Source organism: Fringilla coelebs (assembly GCF_963513975.1).
Source record: "Fringilla coelebs genome assembly, chromosome: 5".
Taxonomy (NCBI): Eukaryota; Metazoa; Chordata; class Aves; order Passeriformes; family Fringillidae; genus Fringilla; species Fringilla coelebs.
This window is the reverse complement of record NC_140033.1, coordinates 969,457-992,224: the sequence shown is the minus strand read 5'-3', so window position 1 is coordinate 992,224 and position 22,768 is coordinate 969,457. Positions and strand designations below refer to the sequence as shown.

Sequence of the window (22,768 nt, the reverse complement as noted above, 5' to 3'; positions counted from 1 at the left end):
GGAGGGAATGAGCTACAGGACACAGAAAAGTGTCAGTGTCCATGAGTGACCTTCCCAACCTCAGTGCCTAAAGACTGTGGCAAAGCATGGAACAAACATCTTCCCTGTTCCCACTTTCTGAGGTGCCCAAACCAGCTCCAAAGGGAATGCTCCCAGCAGCCTGAGCTCTCCCCTGCAGCAGTTCTTTCACAGAGAAAACCAGCACCACTAACAAAGCTCCAACAAAAATATCTCACTCAGGGTCTGATCTGGGGTTAAACTCCCCTCTGCTCCAACCCACAGCAAGAAACAGAGGAGGGAATGAGCTACAGGACACAGAAAGGTGTCAGTGTCCATGAGAGACCTTCCCAACCTTGGTGCCTATAGATTGTGGCAAAGAATGGAACAAACAGGGAACAGGGAAATTTTCTGTTCCCACCTTCTGAGGTGCCAAAACCAGCTCCAAAGGGAATGCTCCCAGCAGCCTGAGCTCCCCCCAGCAGCAGTTTATTCACAGAGAAGATCAGCACCACTAACAAAGCTCCACATCCAACCACAACCTGAGCTGTTACAGCCCCAGGGGAAAGAGATCAGAGCATCCCCTGGAGACACAGCCGCACAAAACAACAGGATGTGACTGCAAGATGCCCAACATCCCTCTGTTCCCCGCCTCTGCCAGGGCTGGCTGCTCACCTGGGCCATCTGTCCACTCACCTGGGTCATCTTGTCCACGGAGACGGGGATGCCATCGATGGTGAGGGGGGGCAGCTCCGAGTTGACCTCCTGGGGGGCCGGGGCGTGCTCGGCCAGCGCCGACTCCAGGTCCTCCAGGATGGTGCTCTTGTACTTGCGTACCTGAGGGGGGTTGTTAGGCTCGGGTAAACAAGGTGAGCAGCACCAGGAGAGGAGCAGGGTGAGGGCCCAACCACCTTCCCCAAGGGGCTGCAGAGCGGGAGGAGCAAACAGGGGCACAGCTGGCAGGAAACAGCCAGCAGCCCCCCGAGACTCAGCCCTACTGCTGATGAAACTTGCAGTAACACTGGCAAGGGAAGAATTTGTGGGACGAAAGGAAAAGTTCTGGAGGCAGAACTTGTCCTGGGCAGGGTCTGCAATAAGGTGCAGACAACAGAGCTGAGTTTAAAGATGGCCTTTTTTAGGGTTTAGTCTGAAGAAGAGGAGGCTCAGGGGGGACCTTGTGGCTCTGCACAAGTCCCTGCCAGGAGGGGACAGCCGGGGGGGTCGGGCTGTGCTCCAGGGAACAGGGACAGGAGGAGAGGGAACGGCCTCAGGCTGGGCTAGGGGAGCTCAGGGTGGACACCAGGAGAAATTTCCCCATGGAAAGGGGGGTCAGGGCTGCCCAGGGAGGTTTGGAGTGCCCATCCCTGGAGGTGTCCAAGGAATTCCTGGATGTGGCACTCAGAGCTCCGGGCTGGGGACAAAGTGGGGTTTTGACACCTTGGACTCAGTGATCCTGGAGGTCTTTTCCAACCTCAGGGGTTCTGGCATTCTGTGTCTTGACCTGTTCCCTCTGATGTTTAATCCAGGATATTCCCCCCTGGTGAGATGTGCCAGGCAGCCATTCTTGAAGGGCAGAGAGGACCTCAGGGCTGCCCTCATGCCAGGGAGTCACAGGAACATTAAGGCTGGAAAAGATCTCTGAAATCACTGACTAAACCAGGCCCAGCATGCATTCCATAAAACCTAACCTCCGTTTTCCAGGGTTTTTAACATGCCCTTCAGATCCCTACCAGGCCTCCAAGGCTGCCCTGAGCAGAACAAGAGCTGCAGAGAAGGTGAGGAATTTCTTTCCTCACTTTCCTAGGGACACCTACCACATTCTCCAGGGGTGCAGCACCGAACACTTTGAAGACAGGGTTGGGTTTGGAGGGTGAGATGCACAGGACAATGGCTTGCTGCCCCACTCTGGTGGTGTACTCATCCAGCGTGGCCCGCAGCTTCCTGAAACGGGGCAAAACAGGGAATGGGGGTCAGCTGAAAGGCTGCACAAACACCACCCCTCTGCCTGCCAGCTCCCTTCCACAAAGCAGGTGAGAAACAGAGCCCCAGCTGCTCAGCTTGGCCACATATTGAGTTTATTCCTGTGTTCCACAGGCCTGCTGTACTCCCTGCAGTCACCCAGCAGCTCAAATGTCAATTATTCTCCCCTCTCTCCTTTTCTCATTGATGTAAAAAAAGAAATCACCAGAGCAGCAAAGCTGGGGCAGCGAGAGTCTGCACTTGCACTCTGTCTCAGCAACACAAAACTTGTGTTTTGTTGAAGCACCTGAATGATTCATCAAAAGAGGCCTGCAGACAAAGGTTGCTTTACATCCAGATCATAGCAGTGCAATTCTCCAGCACCAAAGTCCTCAAACCAGATCTGTAGGAATTCAAGCTACAGGATAAGCAAGAACTGGAAATATTGCAACAGCTCAGCCCAAGAAACCCAGGTGTCCCAACACCTGCCCCACCAGCAACTCCTTCAGAATTCAAACGTTCCACTGGATATTTTCTGCCTCTTATTCCCTTTGAAACAGGGCAAGAGTCAGAAATGGTGGCAGAAACTCCAAAAGCAAGAGGGAAGTAGTGTTTTCCCCAGAAAACCTGAGCAGTCCGTGAGGTGACAGCTCAGCCCCTGTCCTGGTCATTCCAGAACCTGCTGTTGCCAAAAAGCACCACCAGCTCCACACAGATCCCACAGTCAGGGCTTTGGAATTACCACTTGATTCCCAGTGGGGTTAAAATCGAGCACAAGCATGTGTTCCATTGGTCAGAGTGGGAAAAAAATGATGTTTTGTCATTATCTTAATGTAGCAAAATGAAGTAGGTGCGTGAAAGGAGAAGAAATAATTCCTTCACTGAGCAGTTCCTTTAAAACTATATTGTTCATATTTCAAGGGAGAAAAGGATTTGCTCTCCAGCAACACTGCAATAAACACAGAAACACTGCAACAAACACCTGAGCTGGGGGAAGGAGGGAAAACCAGAACAGAGCTGTAAAAGGCAGGGAGTTCACTCCCAAGGATTATTATTGAGCAGTAACTCTGCCCCATCATTTAACACTGACTGCCCAATGAGACCCCAAAGAGCAGAAAAAGCAAGAATTGCTGTGCTGCAAAGGCAGGGAACAGCAGCAGCCAATGCTCACAAATGTTCCCAGAGCAGGGAGCCTGGGTGGTGCCTGCAGGGCTGCGCAGTGCCCTGGCTCTGCTGGGGCTCGGGGGCCATCAGGTGGGCAGACAGCCTCAGAGCACCTGGAGTGCAGCACCTGCAGGGCTGTGCAGCTCTGCTCTCTCCACTGGAAGTTTCTAAAGCCAACAGAAGTGTTTCAGCTCAGGCAGGAATCTCCCCTGGATGATTCTTCCTAAACCTGTGCTCTAATCCCCGCAGTCTTCACTGTGGGGTTTGTCCAGTGGCAAAGGGAATTTGGGTACACACACACCGAATTTATCCCCAGAATGGTTCAATCGAGCAGAAATGACTTTTTTGTGAGGCAGAGCTGGGACATGGATGGAATTTCTGCTGAAGCCACTATGGCTATCTGGCAATGTCACTGTGACAGATACCTGGTGACCAGCTGGGGTTAAACAGAACAATGGATCCACCAGAGTGTCAGTCCCGGTGACCATGAAATCAGAGGTGAGCAGAGCTGCAATTCAACCCTTTAATGCAAACTAAAACACAACTCTTGGCTTCCAGAAACGCACTCCCAAAAACCCCTGAGCTGGGGGAGTCCTGGGCAGCCCTTGGTGTGACCACAGAGGGCACCAGAGCTGGCTGGAGGACGCTGAGGTGGCAGGGCCAGGTGAGTGCTCACCTGAGCAATCGTGTCTGCTGCCTCTTCCGGATGGAGGGGTTGGACTCAAACACGTGCGGCCGCTTCCGTTTCTTCCCCGTCGCCACAGCAGCAGCTGCTGCCATCCCCACAGGGCCTGCAAAGCACAGCACAGAGGGTCAGCCAGCTCCAGCAGCTCAGCAGGGACCCTGGCACCGTGCCCCCAGCCAGGAAAGGGTGCCCAGGGTGTCCCAGCCCAGTGACACAAATCCCTCCCTGAGCTCTGCTCTGCACTGCTCCATCCCCCGGGCTGGCAAATCCCAGCTCAGTCCTGGGTGAAAGTCACACATTTCAGCCTGAAGTTTTCCTTACACTCAGAGAATTCTGTGTTTCATCTTCTAAACACACTGAGAAACTCCCAAGACTTTGAAAAACTGAGGAGATCCTGGTGGCTGGGAAGAGGTACCCAGGTACAGCTCCACAAATCCTGCCTGGACACCTCAACCACAGCATCAGCAGTCTGAGGCTTTCCTGAGGGATTGAGGACCTGTTCTAACGGGAAAGAAATGCAAAATCCACAGCTCCCAGCAGTGCCCTACCAGGGAAAGAAATGCAAAATCCAGAGCTCCCAGCAGTGCCTTACCAGGGAAAGAAATGCAAAATCCAGAGCTCCCAGCAGTGCCCTACCAGGGAAAGAAATGTAAAATCCAGAGCTCCCAGCAGTGCCCTACCAGGGAAAGAAATGTAAAATCCAGAGCTCCCAGCAGTGCCCTGCCAGAGTCTTCTGAAGACCACCCAGGCCTGCAAATCCTGTGTGCTGGAAGGGAAGGGGAAAGAGAGAGAAAACCCTGAAGGATGGGAGGCTGGAAAGCTCATAAGCAGGAGGCATGGGATGCTCAGGGGGTGGTGGAACATCACAGGTTTGGTCTCAAGTCTGATACAGAGTCAGGCCAGACTCAGTGCTTAATTATCACCCCCTTTTTCTGCCAATGCAGACCCACTACAGGGCCAGTCTGGAGGACATTTGGCTCACTGGGAGGAATCTGTGATTTTGAGGTCCTTTCCCAGGCCAGATATTTCGGGATCTTCTGCAGAACTCCCTGGGAGAGACCTAACACGAGAGCTCCCTGACTCAGCAAGGCTGCTCTCCTGGGTTAGTTTTGCTGTTGTTTCTGTGGGGCCTGAAATCATCTTTGCTCTTTGAAATATTTGGTATTTTAATTTGTTACTTGAGGCAGCATTTTAGCAGGGACCTTAGTGAAAAGCAGCAATTCCCAGCATCTCTGTGATCCACACAGAAATGATGTGGGATTCAAGCAGGCAGCAGGGAGAATTTCCTGTGGAATATTCCTGTGGGTGGGATGGACCAGTGATGCCTGAGGATTTAGTTTTTCTAATTTTCAGATCCTGTACTGCTTTAGTGTATAACTCTAAAACTCCTTAGCCTGTCAGCTGCTGTTCTCCCATTTTATTCAGACAAAGCAATTCCTCTCTAGGCCTGGAACTCAAGAACTGTCTTAGGCCCTGTGTCTTGGTTTAGGAAGCCAGGTGTCTGCTGAGGAAGGCAGGAGCCTCCCCTCAAATGGAAAATGCAAACCCCCTCCCTCTGAATTGTTATAAATTTGAAGTTAAGGGGGGCTCTCAGACAAAGATATGGGAGCAGGAATAGCAGTTCCTTACTAGGGAAGAAAATAAAAAATAAACTAAACTAAACAATGCAGTAATACCAAGTGGCAGAGTGAGCAGAGCAGTCCCTGTCCCCTGTGTGCCAGGGTGGGGGCACAGCCCCATCCCAGGGGGGCTCAGCCCTCCTGCAGTGCCAGCTGTGGCTCTGCTGCAGCAGGATCCTGCACAAGGGGGGAGTTTTCCTCTGCAGCTCCAGGGCTGCTGGAGATGGGCCTGCTCTCCCTCTGGGAATGCAGGGCAGGAGAAAGCTGCTCCTCTGGGAATGCAGGGGGCAAAGGCTGCTGTGCTGTTCCAGGGCAGATTGTATCCAGGTAGGAATGCTTGGCTCCTGCCCTGGGCGCAGCATCTCCCCATGGGATGGTGGAATTGGATCAGCCCTGCAGGGACACTCAGTGGCCATGGACAGCAGAGATCTGCTGGAGGGAGGATGGGCTGTGGGAGAGAGAGAGAAAACTGCCCCATGGACAGAGAGAACTGCCCCAGCTCTGACTGATGGGAGCAGAATACACATTGCCTTGCTATCTAGAACACCCTGAGAGATGTAAAAATTGTAGGGGGCAAATTGGGGTAAATTACTTCATTACCTGAAGCTGTAATTGGAGGATTAATCCCCATATGTAAATGGACCAAACTTATAATTGTCTGAAAAACTTGTGACCACCGTCCATCCTGGGTGTAGCCTCTGGAAGGCTTCTGATTGCCCAAGGTGTATCTATGGAAGGCCTTCAATAAACACCCACTTTTATTCTCTTAATTTTGTCTAACTTCTGTTTTAGGTAGCTGTTGATTTATTTTGTTTTTTTTTTTAAAGGTTAGCATTAAATTGTGTGAGATAGTATTTCTTGTTTGGACTTAGATGTCTGTTAGTTCTTATTTAAATTACAGTCTCACAAACTCTGACTTCGATAGTACTTTTCTATAACAAGTTAAAAATTGAGATTATTTCTCTCTCTACAAGGCTTTTAAAGGATAAAATGTCTAATTAAGAAAATGACACAAGTTATTTTTACTTTTAACTCAATAAACAACTACCTGTGCTCCACAAGGTGAACTTTTAAGTTTAATTACACAATACTACTTAAACTCATGAAGAAGGTAAAGAAGAAGGACTAGCTTCTGCCTTAAAACTTTCATTTTCTTTTATATATATTACTATATTCTAAAACTTTAAGCTCTAAGTTTTCTACTATGTGATATTACACACTTTGAATTAAAGTACTGTCTTAGGTTGGAGATGGGTGTGTGTGTTCTAGTCCTATCTGTGGGGCAGTTCTTTCTGTCCATGGGGCAGTTTTCTCTCTCTCTCCCACAGCCCATCCTCCCTCCAGCAGATCTCTGCTGTCCATGGCCACTGAGTGTCCCTGCAGGGCTGATCCAATTCCATCATCCCATGGGGAGATGCTGTGCCCAGGGCAGGAGCCAAGCATTCCTACCTGGATACAATCTGCCCTGGAACAGCACAGCAGCCTTTGCCCCCTGCACTCCCAGAGGAGCAGCTTTCTCCTGCCCTGCATTCCCAGAGGGAGAGCAGGCCCATCTCCAGCAGCCCTGCAGCTGCAGAGGAAAACTCCCCCCTTGTGCAGGATCCTGCTGCAGCAGAGCCACAGCTGGCACTGCAGGAGGGCTGAGCCCCCCTGGGATGGGGCTGTGCCCCCACCCTGGCACACAGGGGACAGGGACTGCTCTGCTCACTCTGACACTGGGCTGGTTTCTTGTTTGTACTATTGCATTTGTATTTCTAATTTTCCCAGTAAGGAACTGTTATTCCCATTCCCATATCTTTGCCTGAGAGCCCCCCTTAACTTCAAAATTATAACAATTCAGAGGGAGGGGGTTTGCATTTTCCATTTGAGGGGAGGCTCCTGCCTTCCTTAGCAGGCACCTGGCTTTCCAAACCCAGACATTTACACACTGATAATCTCAGTTCTATTATTCAATTTTGGAAGCTTTTCCTATGATCTGAGGTCAGATGCAGTGTTCTCTTGGGTGTCAGTGTCTGTCAGCACAGAAAATCTAAAATTCTCAGCAACCAGGGCTCCAACAGCCACTCCAAGCATTGTAGCATTCACATTCTCTGAACAGAGAGATAATTCTCTCTCCCAGGTGTTTTCCTGGAGAAGCACAGAGAGAAGAGAAAACAATTCTTATCTCCACTTGCTACTCCTGTTGTTTCTGCACATGTGGAATGTGTTAGGAAGATTGTTTACCTGAAGGGAGTTCTTACTTGGCTTCTGCTAAGGATTGTTTTGTTTCCTTGGCCAATCACTCAAAGCTTGTGTCCTGGCTGTCTCGAGACAGCCACGAGTTTTCTCTAGCATGTAATTTACTATAGTATAGCATCTCCTTAATGTAGTATAGTATGATATAATACAGCTTAATAAAACAATTGTTCAGCATTCTAAATCAACAGAGTCGGATGCCAATCATTCCCAGATGGTGGGGGCGCCTGAATTTTAATATACGAGCATCACCAGGAGGTGATGATGATGATGATGATGATGATGATGGAGCATCACCAGGAGGTGATGATGATGATGATGATGATGGAGCATCACCAGGAGGTGATGATGATGATGATGATGATGATGATGATGATGATGATGGAGCATCACTAGGAGGCGATGATGATGATGATGATGATGATGATGATGATGATGATGATGGAGCATCACCAGGAGGTGATGACGATGGTGATAATGATGATGATGGAGCATCACCAGGAGGTGATGATGATGATGATGATGCTGGAGCATCACCAGGAGGTGATGATGATGATGATGATGATGCTGATGATGCTGGAGCAGCCCCCGGGCCTTACCTGCGGCAGCCAGGTGAGCGGTGACCTCGTCGGCGGCGGTGGAGTTGAGGATGTCGGAGTCGTCGTAGGAGGTGTCCTCGGGCGAGGAGGGCGAGTCCTCGTCGGCGCTCAGCATGCTGTGCTCCGTGTAGGTGGCCACGTGCACCTGCTGCACCTGCTGGGCCACGGCGTGCGCCTCGATGGTAGCCATGTGCTCTGCCTGGCTCACTCCGTGGTCTTCCATCAAGAGTCACTGCCAGAGGGGAGGGACACAAAGCCGTGACAAAAAGCTGAGCGCCGGGGACAGAGATCACCTCCCTCTACAAGGGCATCTATGAGAGGGAAATAACTCTGCCAAGAGCCAGGAGAGGGACTTTAGGTTAAAGAGTTTGGAAAAATCCACACCTCCAAACAGAACACAGCACCCAGACATCATCATCTCTGCTGGAGGGAAGGTCCCCAAGGACCCTGCAACTCTAAGACTGTCCCTCACCCACACATGGAGGGGCCAAAGCTGCAACTTGGTTTTGCCATGTCAAGCTCCAGCTTTCAGGGAAGAGGCTTGAGGGTGACACAAGGTCTCCTCTGACCTCAGTAGCTCAGGACACAAACAAGGATCCAGTACAGAATCCCAGCAGCACAGAGGATGGAAAAGACCTCTGAGATCATCGAGCCCAACCTATGTCCCCTCCCCAGAGCAGAGCACCAGGTGCCACATCCAGTCCTTCTTTGGTTGGGACCTATGTCCCAACCTATGTCCCCTCCCCAGGGACAGTGAGTCACCATCTCCCTGGGCAGCCCCTGCCAAGGCCTGACCCCCCTTTCCATGGGAAATTCCTGCTGATTCCACCCTGAGCTCTCCTGGCCCAGCCTGAGGCCGTTCCCTCTGCTCCTGTCCCTGTTCCCTGGAGCACAGCCCGACCCCCCGGCTGTCCCCTCCTGGCAGGGACTTGTGCAGAGCCACAAGGGCCCCCTGAGCCTCCTTTGCTCCAGTCTCAGCCCCTTCCCAGCTCCCTCAGCCCCTCTTGGTTCCCCAGACCCTTCCCAGCTCCCTCAGCCCCTCTTGGTTCCCCAGACCCTTCCCAGCTCCCTCAGCCCCTCCTGGTTCCCCAGACCCTTCCCAGCTCCCCCAGCCCTCCTGGGGCTCCAGGCCCTTCCCAGCTCCATTCCCTGGACATGCTCCAGCTTCTCCAGATCAGGGGGGACCCAGACCTGGACTCAGAGTCCAGAAAGAGGCAAAGCCATCACAGCCCAAGCACAAATATCACAGAAAGCTGATTTATTACAGCGTCCAGTGGCAAAGCACTGAGCAAAGCAGCAGCTTACAGAGTCAGCAGGGCCCTGGACCACACACTGGGAGCACAGATCGGTGCAGAAGGGACAGCATGGGAGGTGCAGGGATATTTTCAGTCTGTGCCTGCTGTACGTTTGTGGAAAAGAAAAGGCACATCCCTACGAGATTTTCAAACAGGAGAATTAGAACCTCAACCCTCAGAAATAGATCCCCCACAGGGAATCTGTTCCTGCTCAGGGCAAAGAGCAGAAAGAGGTGGCCAGCTGCAGGGAATGAGAAAATAAACAAAAAAGGTTCTGACCTGGTAAGTACAGTCATGGAATTACAGCTCCTGACTGGCACAGATCACAGAATGCCATGGGGGCCAGTGAGAGACAGGAACCCAAGCCATTTTGTCCAGAGGGGTATTTTGACCAAACAAAAAGGAGGTTGCAGCCAGGTGGGAGTCAGTCTCTTCTGCCAAGCCACAGGACAAGAGGAAATGGGTTCAAGTTGTGCTGGGGAGGTTCAGATGGGATTTTAGGGAACATTTCTTCTCCAGAAGGGTTGTCAGTGGAACAGGGAAGTGCTGGAGCCCCCATCCCTGAAGGGATTTAACAGACCCTGGGGACATGGTTAGTGGTGGGATTGGCAGTGCTGGGGAAGGGTTGGAATATTCCAGCCTGAGGGACAGCAGAAATGTTGCTGTGAGACTGTCACAAACCTACTGAGGCTACAGCTAAAGCCAAACCAGCTTCAGACTCCCAATCCTCCCAAAAAAGCTGTTGGAGTTTGATGTTGCTGCTGTCCAACCCTGTTTACAACTTGGGTTGTAATATTAGAACCATCCAAAAATAGCAGGAGTTCAAACAGTGCCAGTGAGGAAGGGACTGAGACATTGAGGTACAAACTGAGACAAACTGAAAACTTCTGGTGGAGAAACAATCAGCCCTAACCTCCTTCCACGAAACTCACACTGCCATCACCACAGAAAAATGGGTGGGAAAAAATATCTCAAGTAAATCCTTATGGACCAGCTTAACAGATTTCCCAAAACACTGAGCTTTTCCTGAAAGGGGACATTGCTGCTTCTCTTACTATTAAAATTAAAAAAAAAACATGGAAAAATGTGATCAGAATATGACTGATAGAGCACAGTGACTTTCAATCAGGAGACAAGACCCCAAGAGAGCAGATGAAACCACTGGAACCAAACCTTGCACTCAAAGGCAACCCACACCCAGTGCCACCACCACTGAAACCTCGGGAAGCCATTCCCATATTCGAATTGTTCCCAAAGGACTCCTGACACCAGCCAGGCTTTGTGGGCCAACACCTTGACTGGCAGGTGAAGGTGCCACCAAGCTGGCCCAGCCAAGCATCCCTGTGACACATCCAAAGGGTGGAGCTTGGATTTGAGCAGGATCTGGGCACAGGGGTGAAAGGAAAGCTGTTCCCTTCATGTTGACAGAGGAGCATTCCCCACTCCAGGAAAGGAACGCCGATCCCTGGTTTTCTCCCAATCCCAGGGCGCTTTCAGGAGGAGGGAAAGCCTAATGACACAGTGGTGACTACAGGGACATTTCTGGACACTTCCTTAGTCCAGAAGGCTTGGGTGACAGCCAGGAGTAGTTTTGAAGTGCTTATAAAAAATACGAGGCTAAAGTCCCTCTCACCACACAGCGCAGCTGCTTCACGAGTGTGTGGGGTTCCACCAGAAAACAACGGGAACTGGTTGCAAACCCCATAAACTCTACACCAAATTTAAACCCACGTGGATTGAAATGAAGGTCCCTGTGGTGTGATTGTGACAAGTCACAACTCAAACCATAAAAAAACCCACAGACACCATCCTCTACCATCACCATCCAGCTTAATGGGCGCTTAAAACTGAGTCCAAAATAAAAATTCCCCACCAGAAAAAATCATGAGGAACAGCAGCACCATGGAAAAACTCCCTTACACAGGCAGGGCCTGGAATTATTTTAAACCTTTATCCCACTGAAGAGGTTTTGCTTCAGATGCTGCAGGAGACACGACTGAAACAGACTGAAGCTGGAGATGAGCATTATCCTCTGCAATGTTAAATCATGGTGCCATTTTTACCAACTCAGCCCACACCTCATTAATTTGAAACCCTGCTCAGTTCAGCAATAAATAAAAAGAATTGCTGGGTCTCGCTTCTTTGGTGGTTTAAATAGTTTTGAAAGGAAGCAAAAGAGGAATTCTATGGAGATTTTGAGAGACCTGCTCGCTCTGTCCTCTCATGCACGCTCATGAGAGGATCCCTCCTGTGATGCAACAATGAAAGGGACCCTGGGGAAGGTGACCCTTTCCTTCTCTGTAGGAAACCACCCTCTAGATCAGGTTCTGGCCTCTGTTTGCTGTTCCCCTTCCCCTTGCTGGGAGGGAGCTGTGGTGATTCCTCACTAACTGCTGCTTCATCTCCATGAGTCACAGAGCAAGGCTGGAGCAGTGTCCAGCTTCCCAAATGCTGCTGGTGGCACCCAGGACTTCCCACCTGCGCCTGCTGAGCTGCTTCCTCACTCCCAGAAGGGTAAGGAAGACCCCACTTCCGTTTATTTCAAGATCTACCAACAGTTTGTGGCTGCAACTCCTCCTCCTCTTCCTCCCGCCTGCCACGGCAGCATCGGCACCGCTGGCAGCTCGTGACGGGGAGGGATCAAAAGCACCTTTGATGATCTGGGCTGATGTGATGTGGAGGAGATTTTTCAAGTGGGTCACACTTGGTGGATTCAATCAGGTTGAAAAGCACTCCCTCTGCACTCAGTGCTCAGGAATGTGTTCTTTAAAAAGCTGTTCCACACTTCCGGCTGCGTGTCTCCATAAACTCCAATTTCCCTGCCCAGGCAGCCTGGGATAATGCCTAAGTGAAAACTGATCTTAGCCAGAAATCAATCACTGGCCATTTACTAATAAAATCAAACCCTGTTTGAATGGAATTAGACCTTTGAAATTGTCCAGTCCTGCTCTTCCTGCTCTGGCACAAGACCCTCCATGCGTTTTTTCAGGAGAGCAGGCACATCCTGGTTTAGCACCTGCAGATTTCTGATTTGTCACATTTTGATGGTCACAACCACGGAGAGCCAACCTCATCTGGGAACAAACACAAATCCAGGGATGTATTCCACGATTTCCACCAGGAGCTGAGACTGAAACCAGTGGTCAGCCTCGTTAGTCTGGAGGGATTTGTGTCTTCCCTCCAAGAGAATGGCCAGAAACGAGCTGGTTTTGGGGGTTCCTGGGACGGTCTGGGTTAGAGAAGCTGCTCCAGCTGAGGGGAGGATTAGAGGGAAACCTTTAAAAAGGAGGAATGGCCACTCCTGGTGTTGTCCTGGCTCTGTTTCTCCTCCATCTGGGCCAACCTGGCATCTCACCCACCTCCCAGCCGGGGCACGGAGCTCCCTCCCGGCATTTCCTGACGGTGCTGGTTAAGAAAGCACTTCCAGGAGATATCAGAGCTGCCAGGAGCTCTGTGCCAGCCAATTCCAACAGCACCAGCTTCTGGGAGAGCCAGGGAACAGCCCCCACTCCCTTCACTCAGCAGAGCTGCCACCACCGAGCCAGCCCCAGGCCTTCTCCTGCTCTTTTCTCCACGGGGACAGGAGGAAGAGCCTGTCCAGGTGTCCCCAGCAGGTGATTCCAGACTCCCAGTCACAGAGATGCAGCTCTTCCCATGATTCCCATGTTGCATTGGCATCTCTCACTGGTAAATACCGTTCATTAATTCCTATTTAGGGTGAATTTGACACCACTCCTGTATGGAACTGTGCCTAGAGGGAACCACCCCTGCGGGTCTGACAAGCAAACACCACCATTCACCGGGATAAGCTTGATTAATATCTCACTTATTACCACAACTCATTGAAAATGCACTCATTTAAATACTAAATCCCATTTTCCACGGAAAGAAAAAAATGCTCCCTTGTTCATGAGGAAAATTTTGAGGCCAACACCACAACCTGATAAAAAAATGGGGATTTTCCTCCAGTGGAGCACCTGCCCCTCCAGAAGCTGCTCAAGGTTTTGGATGGGACTTTCCAGGACTGGAGACACTGACTCCTGTCAGCAGCACAGCTGACACCAGGCACAAAGCAAGATAAGACACTCCAGTTTATTCCCTACCTATCAAGATTGAAGTGAACATCTCATTTACGTGCTTGGCACAGACACGGCGACTCGAGCAACACCAGGAACCGGCTCTCGTTCCACAGCGTCCTCCTGTGGCATAACATTAGTAAAATGATCCTTTTAATTAGCATGGGGCACAAAACAAATCCCAATGCTCCTGGTCTCGGCGTGAAAAGCCCTGAAATCAAATGGATTCCAGCAAACAAAACCAAAACTCCTCCTATTAACGCGCTCCCTTTCTCACAATCTCACATCAAAGAGCAAAGAAATCCCCCTGCAGGAAAAACCTTCACTGTGACAGGTCTGGAGAAGAAACAAACAGGATTTCACAGGTATTTATTTATTGGGATGATAGCTCCTACTTGCTGCGGGGAGCTGCCACTGGGTGATGACAGGACACATCAGGGACAGAGTGACCTGCAATGGGTCCTTTTTGCAGCTAAATTTCAGAGATTTAGCACCAAACACCAGCAGGAAGCCACGGGGCAAACACAAGGACCAGGTGGATTCCTCTTGAACACTCTTCTGGAGCTTTGGCACCAAGAAATAATATCCCAGTGGAATCAGCCCTCCCCAGGAAGAGTGCAAGGAGGAAAAGGGCACATTTCCCATTTGGAAACCCACGGGAAGGACACCAGCACAGCCCAGGCTGTGGCAGCCGAGTGTAACCCAAAGCTGGCAGTGAAACTGCACCCAGAACCGTGACCCAGGGGATGGAATTCTCATTTGGCATTCTGGGCTTGCCCCGGCTCTGCAGGCTCCACGGGCAGCACTGGGGGTGACTCCCCCTCACCAGTACCCACCAGTAGCACCTTTTTCTCTAAAATCTTTCTGCAGGATGTGTGGTCTGCCACAAGTTAGGAACCAGGACATGATAAATGCCATTCTCTGAGGTAATACTTTGTAACTCTTGCATTTTATTCCAAGAGCCACACGGAAATCCCAATTTTAACCTATTTTCCTCAGACCTGCAGAACCCAGGAGTCGTTCTAACAGCGTGAAGCGAGTTACTCATCTCTAGTCAATTCAGCTCTTTTAATTAACAGGCAGAAGTGGTCTTGTAAGAATCCCTAACCCAACAAGCACAGGCTGCTGTTTGGTGCTGGCTGAAGCATTCCTGGCTGGGCACAGAGGCACAGCCCTTGGGATTGCTGCTGGAAAAGACAGAGCACAGCCCTCGCTGGCTGCTGGAAGGTGCAAACGTTCCCACTTTTAATCCTCTTTCATGGGGAGAGAGGATTACTGGTTGTGCTGGACTACCCCAGCAGAGAGAATGGCAGTGGGTGACACAGAAAGGTCTGAGCAGCGGGGTGGGGACAGGGATGCTGCAGAGGCTCCGGGGTGGGAAGGATCACCGTGCCCAGCATGGACCAGCTCTGCCCAGCCTTGGCTGCAGCTGGGAATATCCTCAGATGGAAAGGATGCACAGGACCACCAATCCAACCCCTGATCCTGCACAGACACCCCAACAATGCCACTCTGTCCCTGAGAGAGCTGCACAAATGCTCCTGGAGCTCTGATAGCCTTGGGGCTGTGCCCATTCCCTGGGGAGCCTGGGCAGTGCCAGCACCCCTGGGAAAGAACCTATCCCTGAAATCAACCTGATATCCAACCTGACCTTCCCTGGGCACAGTTTGATACCATTCCCTCGGATCCTGTCCCTGGTCACACAGAGCAGAGGTCAGAGCTGCCCCTCCTGAGGAAGCTGCAGCCCCCAGTGAGTCTCCCCTCAGCCTCCTCTCCTCCAGGCTGGACAAACCAAGTCCCCCCAGCTGCTCCTCCAGCCCCTTTCTCATCCCTGTGTCCCTCCTTTGGACACTCTCTAATACCTTTGTACCTTTTCTATGGTGGTGCCCCAAATTACGAGGGACCACCTGAAGGACTCAGTCCTCACATGGCATTAACTCCAGATCAGCACATGGTGAGAACAGACAGTACAGCCCTAACCACGTTTAATTATCAAACTTCCACCCAAAATGGCAGCCTGGCCACCCCTTCTTGAAGTTCAAGTTGTTCAAGAACGTGTCTGCTTGGCTGCCCTGCAAAACATGCACTTGAGGAGGAAAAACTCCCCAGAAAACTCACTGGGAACTCATGACCATAAGGAACTGGAGCTGCTGAAGCAATTCCACAGGAAGCCCCAGAGCTGTCCCAGGGCTGCAGCCCCTCTGCTCTGGAGCCAGGCTGGGAGAGCTAGGAGTGCTCTCCAGGAGAGGGGAAGGCTCCAGGGAGAGCTTCCAGCACATTCCAGGGCCTGCAGGGGCTCCAGGAGAGCTGCAGAGGGACTGGGGACAAGGCCTGCAGGGACAGCAGCCAGGGAATGGCTCCCACTGCCAGAGGGCAGGCATGGATGGGATCTTGGCAATGAGGAATTCCTGCCTGGGCTGGGATTGCCAGAGCAGCTGGGGCTGCCCCTGCATCCCTGCAGTGTCCCAGGCCAGGCTGGACACTGGGGCTGGAGCAGCCTGGGACAGTGGGAGGTGGCCCTGCCATGGCACAAGATGAGCTTTAAGGTCCTTCCCAAACCATTCCACAATTCCATGATGACTCCACGACCCCAAAAAGGGAAACTGACCCTGTGCAAACACAGCAGGTACGTGAGAAAACCCCACGAGAAAATCCCACGTCACACTCACAGCCTCACACTCCACACCACCAACATTTGTGTTTTGTGGAGGGAAAAAAGATTGCATTTCCAGCCCAACTACACCAGAGAGGTTTGTCTGCCAGTCTTTCAGGTCCAAAGCACCCCCAAGCTGGGTTTACACGCTGCTCCCACACTGACAGAGCCTGCTGAACGGGCCGGGTGTGGCGCTCCCCGTGTCCCCTCGGTCCCACACGGGCAGAGGGGACTCTGCAGACCCACAAAGAACAGCCAGAAATGAGCCATCCTGGAATTCCAGCCCTGACCCACCCTAGCCCTGTACTTTTCCTGCTTTGAGCAAGGTATGCAAATCCTGAGGGAATTCCAGGCTTCCACAGCTCCTGCCACAACCCTGTGTTCCATCTGCTGAAAACGGACTGTGGATTTTCATTTGCTGCCACATTTTGTTCTTCAGATCTTCTTTCACGTCCCTCCATCACCACCTCCATCTACACACGCTTCTAATTATCAGGGCTGAAGTATTCCAACCATCATTCCCAGGGAAATTCACCATTTCCTTCTGGAGAAAGGACCAAATGCACCGATTCACCCCTAAATCCATGGGAATGCTCATGATGCAGAATTCATAAGCCTGAAAATAACCCAACTTTCAACCCAAAGCAACCACAAGAAGAGCTCTGAATCCATCTCCTTCTAGGGAGGGAAGGGAGCAGCACAGTTGGAGTCCCTTCTCCTTCCAAAGGGAAATCAGGAGTTAAAGGATTTTCCTGGTGCCCAAGGAAGAGGCTGGCAGAAGCAGCAGGAGACTCTAAAGGCTGACACCAAGAATAAACTTCATTTACACAGCATTCCTCAGCATAAATAAAACATGGGCACTCTGGGCTGTGGCTTTGCAAGTATTTTTGACCCAGAGTATGAAGTTTTCCAAGTCATCCCTGTCTGATTCCTTTAATTAGATGGTTATGTAATGAACAGTGGGAGGGACTCAGCTACTTCTGGATTGGCTTCTTTGGTCACACTGATCACAAGCAATCGTGGTCTGTGAGGGAAAATACACTTTCATGGGTCTTCCCTTCTGTATTTGAGGTCAGGTGTATTTTGTAGGACTGAAAAAGTTGAGTTTCCCTCCGAGTCGCTGCAGGATCTGAGCAACCCATTTATTATTTATAGGTACCACAGGCAGCACACAAACAATTCACACATCTGCCAAACAAAAACAACAACAAAAATAATGCTCCAAAAACCAAGGAGACTCCTGCTGCCATCCTCCAGCACAAAGCCAGGCTCCACACCCTGGCAAAAGCAGCACAGTCCCTGAGAAAGGGTGGAAAACAGGAAGGGGACACTGGAATTCCCAGTCCTGCTCAGATGGAATCCACCTGCCATCCTGAGTGTCCTAAGGGTTTTTGTACAGCTACACCTTTTTTTTCCAGGAGGGAAAAACCAAGGTGGAATTTCATTGACATCAAAATGTCAGCATGGATCAGGACAGGCTGCAAGCTCCACCAAACACAGCCTGCAGCTCCCGGGCTCCATCTGGCAGAGCAAGGGATTCCCTCTTGGACTTCTTCTTGGATTCCTTCTCAGAGTCTGGCAAGCAACTCATCCACAACAAACCCAGAGCAGCCTCAGAGTCCTTCCCAAAAAACTGGAGCACAGCCTGAGCTCCAAAAACCTGGGGAAAACCTTTCTCACTCTGGTGAAACACAGAGGGACAGCTCTGGGCTGTAGCTGTGCTTTTCCCAAAGGATAACAGGCTCTGAGATTTCCCAGAAACTGCACAAACCCCGGCCAGCCCTCCCAGTGGGACTGTCCACCCAGCAACTGCATCAGCCCCACCAATTCTGGGGAAAAAAGCACAAGTAGAAGGACCAGGATTGGGGAAGTCCCAAATACTGAACACCACTACAATTGCTGCAGTGGGCACAGAACAAATCCGAATTTCCCCAAAGCTGGAAGGTGCTGGATGGTCCAGGTCTACCTGGACAGGTGAGAGGCTCCTCATCCCTGGCACAAAGCCTTGCACAATTCTGGACCTTGAAGGAAGGTGCTGGATGGTCCAGGTCTACCTGGACAGGTGAGAGGTTCCTCATCCCTGGCACAAAGCCTTGCACAATTCTGGACCTTGACACTTTTCTCACACTCCACTGCAGCCTTTGGGCTGGGAAGTGGTGAGGGCTTCTGGTGGGAGTTTCAGTCTGAAGAGATAAAAGACACCAATGATGTTCTAAGTTCTGTAATTTGCAATATTTGGAAACCAGAGGGGTTTTGCCAGGATTTATTCACCTGGTTTGGATTCACAGGCAAAATGAGCTGATGAAGAGATTCATGAGAGCAGACACACAAATTTAATCACTAAAATAAGTGAGAAATGGATCAGGGCAGGGCTGGGGATCTGCATCCAACAGTGGGAATGTAGGAAAACATTAAAATGACCTAAAAAAAAGCTGAATTCCAAACCCTAAGAGGATGGATTCCCTTTAAACACACACAGAGAAAGGGTTCCACTTCATCCAAGGGAATGGCTGGAGCTGTGTCAGGGGGTTTAGGCCAGATTTTGGAAAAGGTTCTTTCCCCAGAGGGTAGTGGGGCACTCAACAGTAAAATCCCCACTGTGCAGCAGAAGTTATTTTAAACCCCCCAAAAAAGTGGTTTAAAGTGATTTTATGAAGTATCTTGGGCACTGGGCAATGGGTAACACAGAATATCTGAACTGTGTGGTTTTTTCCCACAGATCAACTTCAGAAGCAGCCTAAGGAAGATAAAGTCCAAGGCTGAATTTCACAGAACTCCCTGCACTGAAAATCATCAACACAACCCCACCACTCCTACTGACAGCACAAAATGTTCTTATGGAGGAAAGAGTGGATTAAATTTTCTTGGTAAAAGGGATTCAGGAGCACAGCAGAGTTCACTGTGCCCTGCTGCCTTCCTGGAAGACAGTTTCCCAGATCAGAGAAAGGCAATGCATAAAAAATAACAATTCCCAAACCTTTCAGGAGAGAGAAGCTGCATGGAAACCTCCCTCCTTTGGAAAAGCCATGGAAATATTCCCAGAGCTTGTGCATGCACACGGCAGAAGTTGGACATGACCAGCCTAGAAGGGAAATGGTCACCAAGAGTGGCCCCAGTGCTCCCAGTCTGGGCTCCTCCACTCTCCTGGGGTCCCTTGGTTTTCCCTACAGGGCTGAAAGATCCCAGGCCTGAGCTGGCCAGAAGTTAAACTGCCCAGTGTAAGGCTGAAAAAAGGTGATCCAGGCTCCTGAGGGACAGAAAAGTGATGAAATCCCAGCGTGGGCAGAACCCCTCACGCCAAGACACCTGTGGGCTGCAGGTGGACATCAGAGCAGCTGAGCAGGCTGGGGCTTCTGTCCAGGGAGCTCCAGGGGATCCATGGCAGGACAAACCCCACGGGGCCAAGCTCCCCCAGGAGCAAAGAGGCCTTTCCATGGAATCATGGAGTAGGTGAAGTCGGGAAAGCCCTCTGAGAGCATCCAGTTCAACCATCAAACTCATCGTGCTCACCGCCAAACCACAGCCTCGGGTGCCACGCTGAACAATTCCAGGGATGGGGATTGCACCCCTTCCCGGAGCTTAACCCCCCAAATTTCCCACTTTCCTGGTGGAGCAGCACAGAGGTGTGACCCCCCCATCCACACCAAGGACTCTCACTGGCAGGGCTGGGTTTTCCAGGATGGCTCCATTTAACTTCTGGGATGGAGTGTTTGCTGTCCTGCCCCAGCCACCTCTGTCACACCACACATCTCCTAAATCCTAAAATATTCCAAGAGCTGCACAAAACCCACAGGGGGTGAGGCTGACAGCTCCCAGCTCGCTGTGTTTATGGCCTGTGCACAGGAGGTCATCACAAAACCTCACAAAAACGATGTGAGGCTCATGGAAAACAACCAGGATGCAACAAAACTCCCTAAAAACCTGCTGAGACACTGCAGAACACCAAACACACCAAGAACCTACAGAGGAAGAAGAGAGGATTTAAACAAACTCTGCACTGTGACACTTGGTGGAATCATGGAATGGTTTGGGTTGGAAGGGACCATAAATCCCATCCCATTTTCCCACCACCCCAGGCTGCTCCAAGCCCCATCCAACCTGGCCTTGGACATTTCCAGGGATGGATGGGCAAGACTAAAACCCGGAAAAATTCAGTTATTGCAATCCTCAGCTTTCCACAAGTACCATCATCATCATCATGCACTTCATCTTTCACCCTCAAGAAAAAAATAAAACAAAACATTGCTCCCAGTTTTACCACCAGCACAAAAATTGCCATTAAACAGATAAACAATTCTCTCACCTATTTCCTCTATATTTGGGAAATGAAAGTTCACTGTGAGAGGATTTGGAAAGGAGCAATTGTGACGTGGATGAAGGAAAAGAAGGGATGAGTTCACACTGGGAATCCTCTCAGGATGTGGGAAGAGGGTCTAAAAGCGTGCTCAGAGACCAACGAGGCTTAGAAACAAAACCACAACAGCCAGGCCCTGCCTAAGGGATTAAAAATCCCAAATTCAGGAAGTAACAGTTCAATGAAAGAGGAAAAAAAGAATAAAAACATAAAGCAGAGTACCCAAACTTGAACAGAGAAAACATCTCCCCACGCAACAAAAATCATCTGTAGCTACAAGAAAGCTTAGACTTGGTAACCTCAAATGTAGGAAGAGTCTTGAGCTGAATTATTTCTGTCCCTTAATTATTATTTACACTAAAAAGGGCCTGAGCACCTCAGTCACAGCCAGGTCTGTCCTGAGCCAGATGTTTTAGAGCCCTTTTTTGGGTTTTTAAACACACAGCCAGTTACACCCCTTTTTTATAGGCAATTTACAGCCCTTTTTTGGGTGTATTAAATGGAGGGGAGGTGAGTGATTAACACGTTTCAACTCGCTCCCAACCTCCTGTACAGAGGGAGGAAAACTATCCATGTGCAAAATGTAAAGAAAAATAAAGGGGAGGGGGAAAGGGGGGTAAAAGGGGAAAAAAGAGGGATGACAGGAAAAAAAGTGGGGGAAAGGGAGAATGAAGGGGAACTTCATCAAGGAGCTCAGAGATCTTTTCCAATCTAATTGGTTCTGTGATTCTGGGGCAAAAAAAGAGGAGGTGAAAGAGGGGGATGAAAGGGGTCATAAAGAGGAACTTCATCAAGGCCGGACTCATTTATCTCTGAGGCCTTTACAAACCTATTGATTATGGGGGGAAAAAGGGGAGATGAAGGGGAAAAAAATGGGGGTGAAGGGAAAAAAATGGGGGTGTGAAGGGAAAAAAAAAGAGGGGGCCAAAGAAAAAAGAAGGGGGGCTGAAGAGTTAAAAAATGGGGGTGAAAGCAAAAAAGTGGGGGTGAAGGCGAAAAAAGTGGGTGAAGGCAAAAAAAAGGGGGGTGAAGAAAAAAATGGGGGAGGGTGAAAGGGAGGAAAAAAGGAGGGATAATGGGAGAGAAAAAAAAAAAAGGTGACGAGGGCCAAAAGCAGGAGAGAAGGGGCTCCGAGAGTAGCAGGGAAAAGGGCGAAGCAAAAGCCCCGCCAATGTCTGCGGCCGCGGCCCAACTTCCCCGCCCGGCCGGGCCCGGCTCAGCCCGGCCGGAGCTCCGAGGCCGCCCCGCACCCGCCGCCCCCCGGCCCTCGCTCCCCCGGCCGCCGCCCGCGCCGCCCGTCCCGGCCCCCCCGCGCTGCCCCGGCCCCGGGGCGGCCCCGCGGGCCCGGCGCGGCCGGGCGGTCGCGGCCGCCGGGGGAGCGGGTGCGGGCGGCGGGGGCCCCGCGTTGGTGCGGCTGCGCCGGGGCTGGAGGAGATTGCGCGGTAGGACGCTCACCTCAGAGCGGCTGCGCTGCGGCGGGCCCGCGCCGCGGGGCCGCGGCGGGCGGAGGGCGGGCGGCGGGCGGGGGGCGAGCGGGGCGGCGGCGCGAGTCGCCCTCGGCCGCCGCGGTGGCGAGCGCGGGAGGCGGGGACCGGCGGCGGCGGCGGCGGCGGAGGAGGCCGGGGACAGCGAGAGGGGGGGAGCGGGACGTATGGCGTCATAGCGCCGCGCCGCCGCCATCTTGGGGAGGGCGAGGGCGGCGGGGGCGGCCATGGGCGGGAGGTCGGCGCCATGTTGGGGAGGGCGCGGGGGCCGCGCGGGGGCGCGAGGGCCGCCGCCATGTTGGGGAGGTCGCGGCCGTTCCCGCCTCAGGGGCGCTGAGGGACGCGGGGCCCAGGCCCGGCGGGAGCGGCGCTGGAGCGGGCCTGGCGTGGAGAGCGGGGACAGGCGGGTGAAAGGGACCGGTGAGGGACAGGTTCGTGGGGGGAGAGCCCGGTTTAAACGGGAGTGGCCGAAAAATCGGTTTAAAAGGGATTTTTCTTCGCCCCCCATATTTTTGGTAGAAAATCCAGTTTAAAATGGGAGTTCCAGAAAAATCAGTTTTAAATTGATTTTTTCCCCCCATATTTTTGGTAGACAAATCCAGTTTAAAATGGGAGTTGCGGAAAAGTCAGTTTAAAATCGATTTTTTT

At 51.5% G+C, this 22,768-nt stretch overlaps 1 protein-coding gene across 2 annotated transcripts in view; it reads right to left on the bottom strand.

Annotated features, from left to right (window-relative positions):
• NRF1 (nuclear respiratory factor 1) overlaps nucleotides 1-22,167 on the bottom strand; it is a 62,260-nt gene extending 40,093 nt beyond the window's left edge. The window contains exons 1-5 of one of the 2 annotated variants that reach the window (XM_084206366.1): nucleotides 22,092-22,167; nucleotides 8,259-8,490; nucleotides 3,797-3,911; nucleotides 1,812-1,938; nucleotides 694-834 (exon numbers count right to left, since the gene is read on the bottom strand). In XM_084206366.1, the coding sequence (XP_084062492.1) occupies nucleotides 694-834; nucleotides 1,812-1,938; nucleotides 3,797-3,911; nucleotides 8,259-8,481 (606 nt within the window). In that variant the 5' untranslated portion in view covers nucleotides 8,482-8,490; nucleotides 22,092-22,167. Of the gene's footprint in view, nucleotides 1-693; nucleotides 835-1,811; nucleotides 1,939-3,796; nucleotides 3,912-8,258; nucleotides 8,491-8,642; nucleotides 8,704-22,091 lie in introns of those variants that run through there. The other variant, XM_084206365.1, reaches the window with a different exon arrangement.
• Between the last annotated feature and the right edge of the window lie 601 nt (nucleotides 22,168-22,768).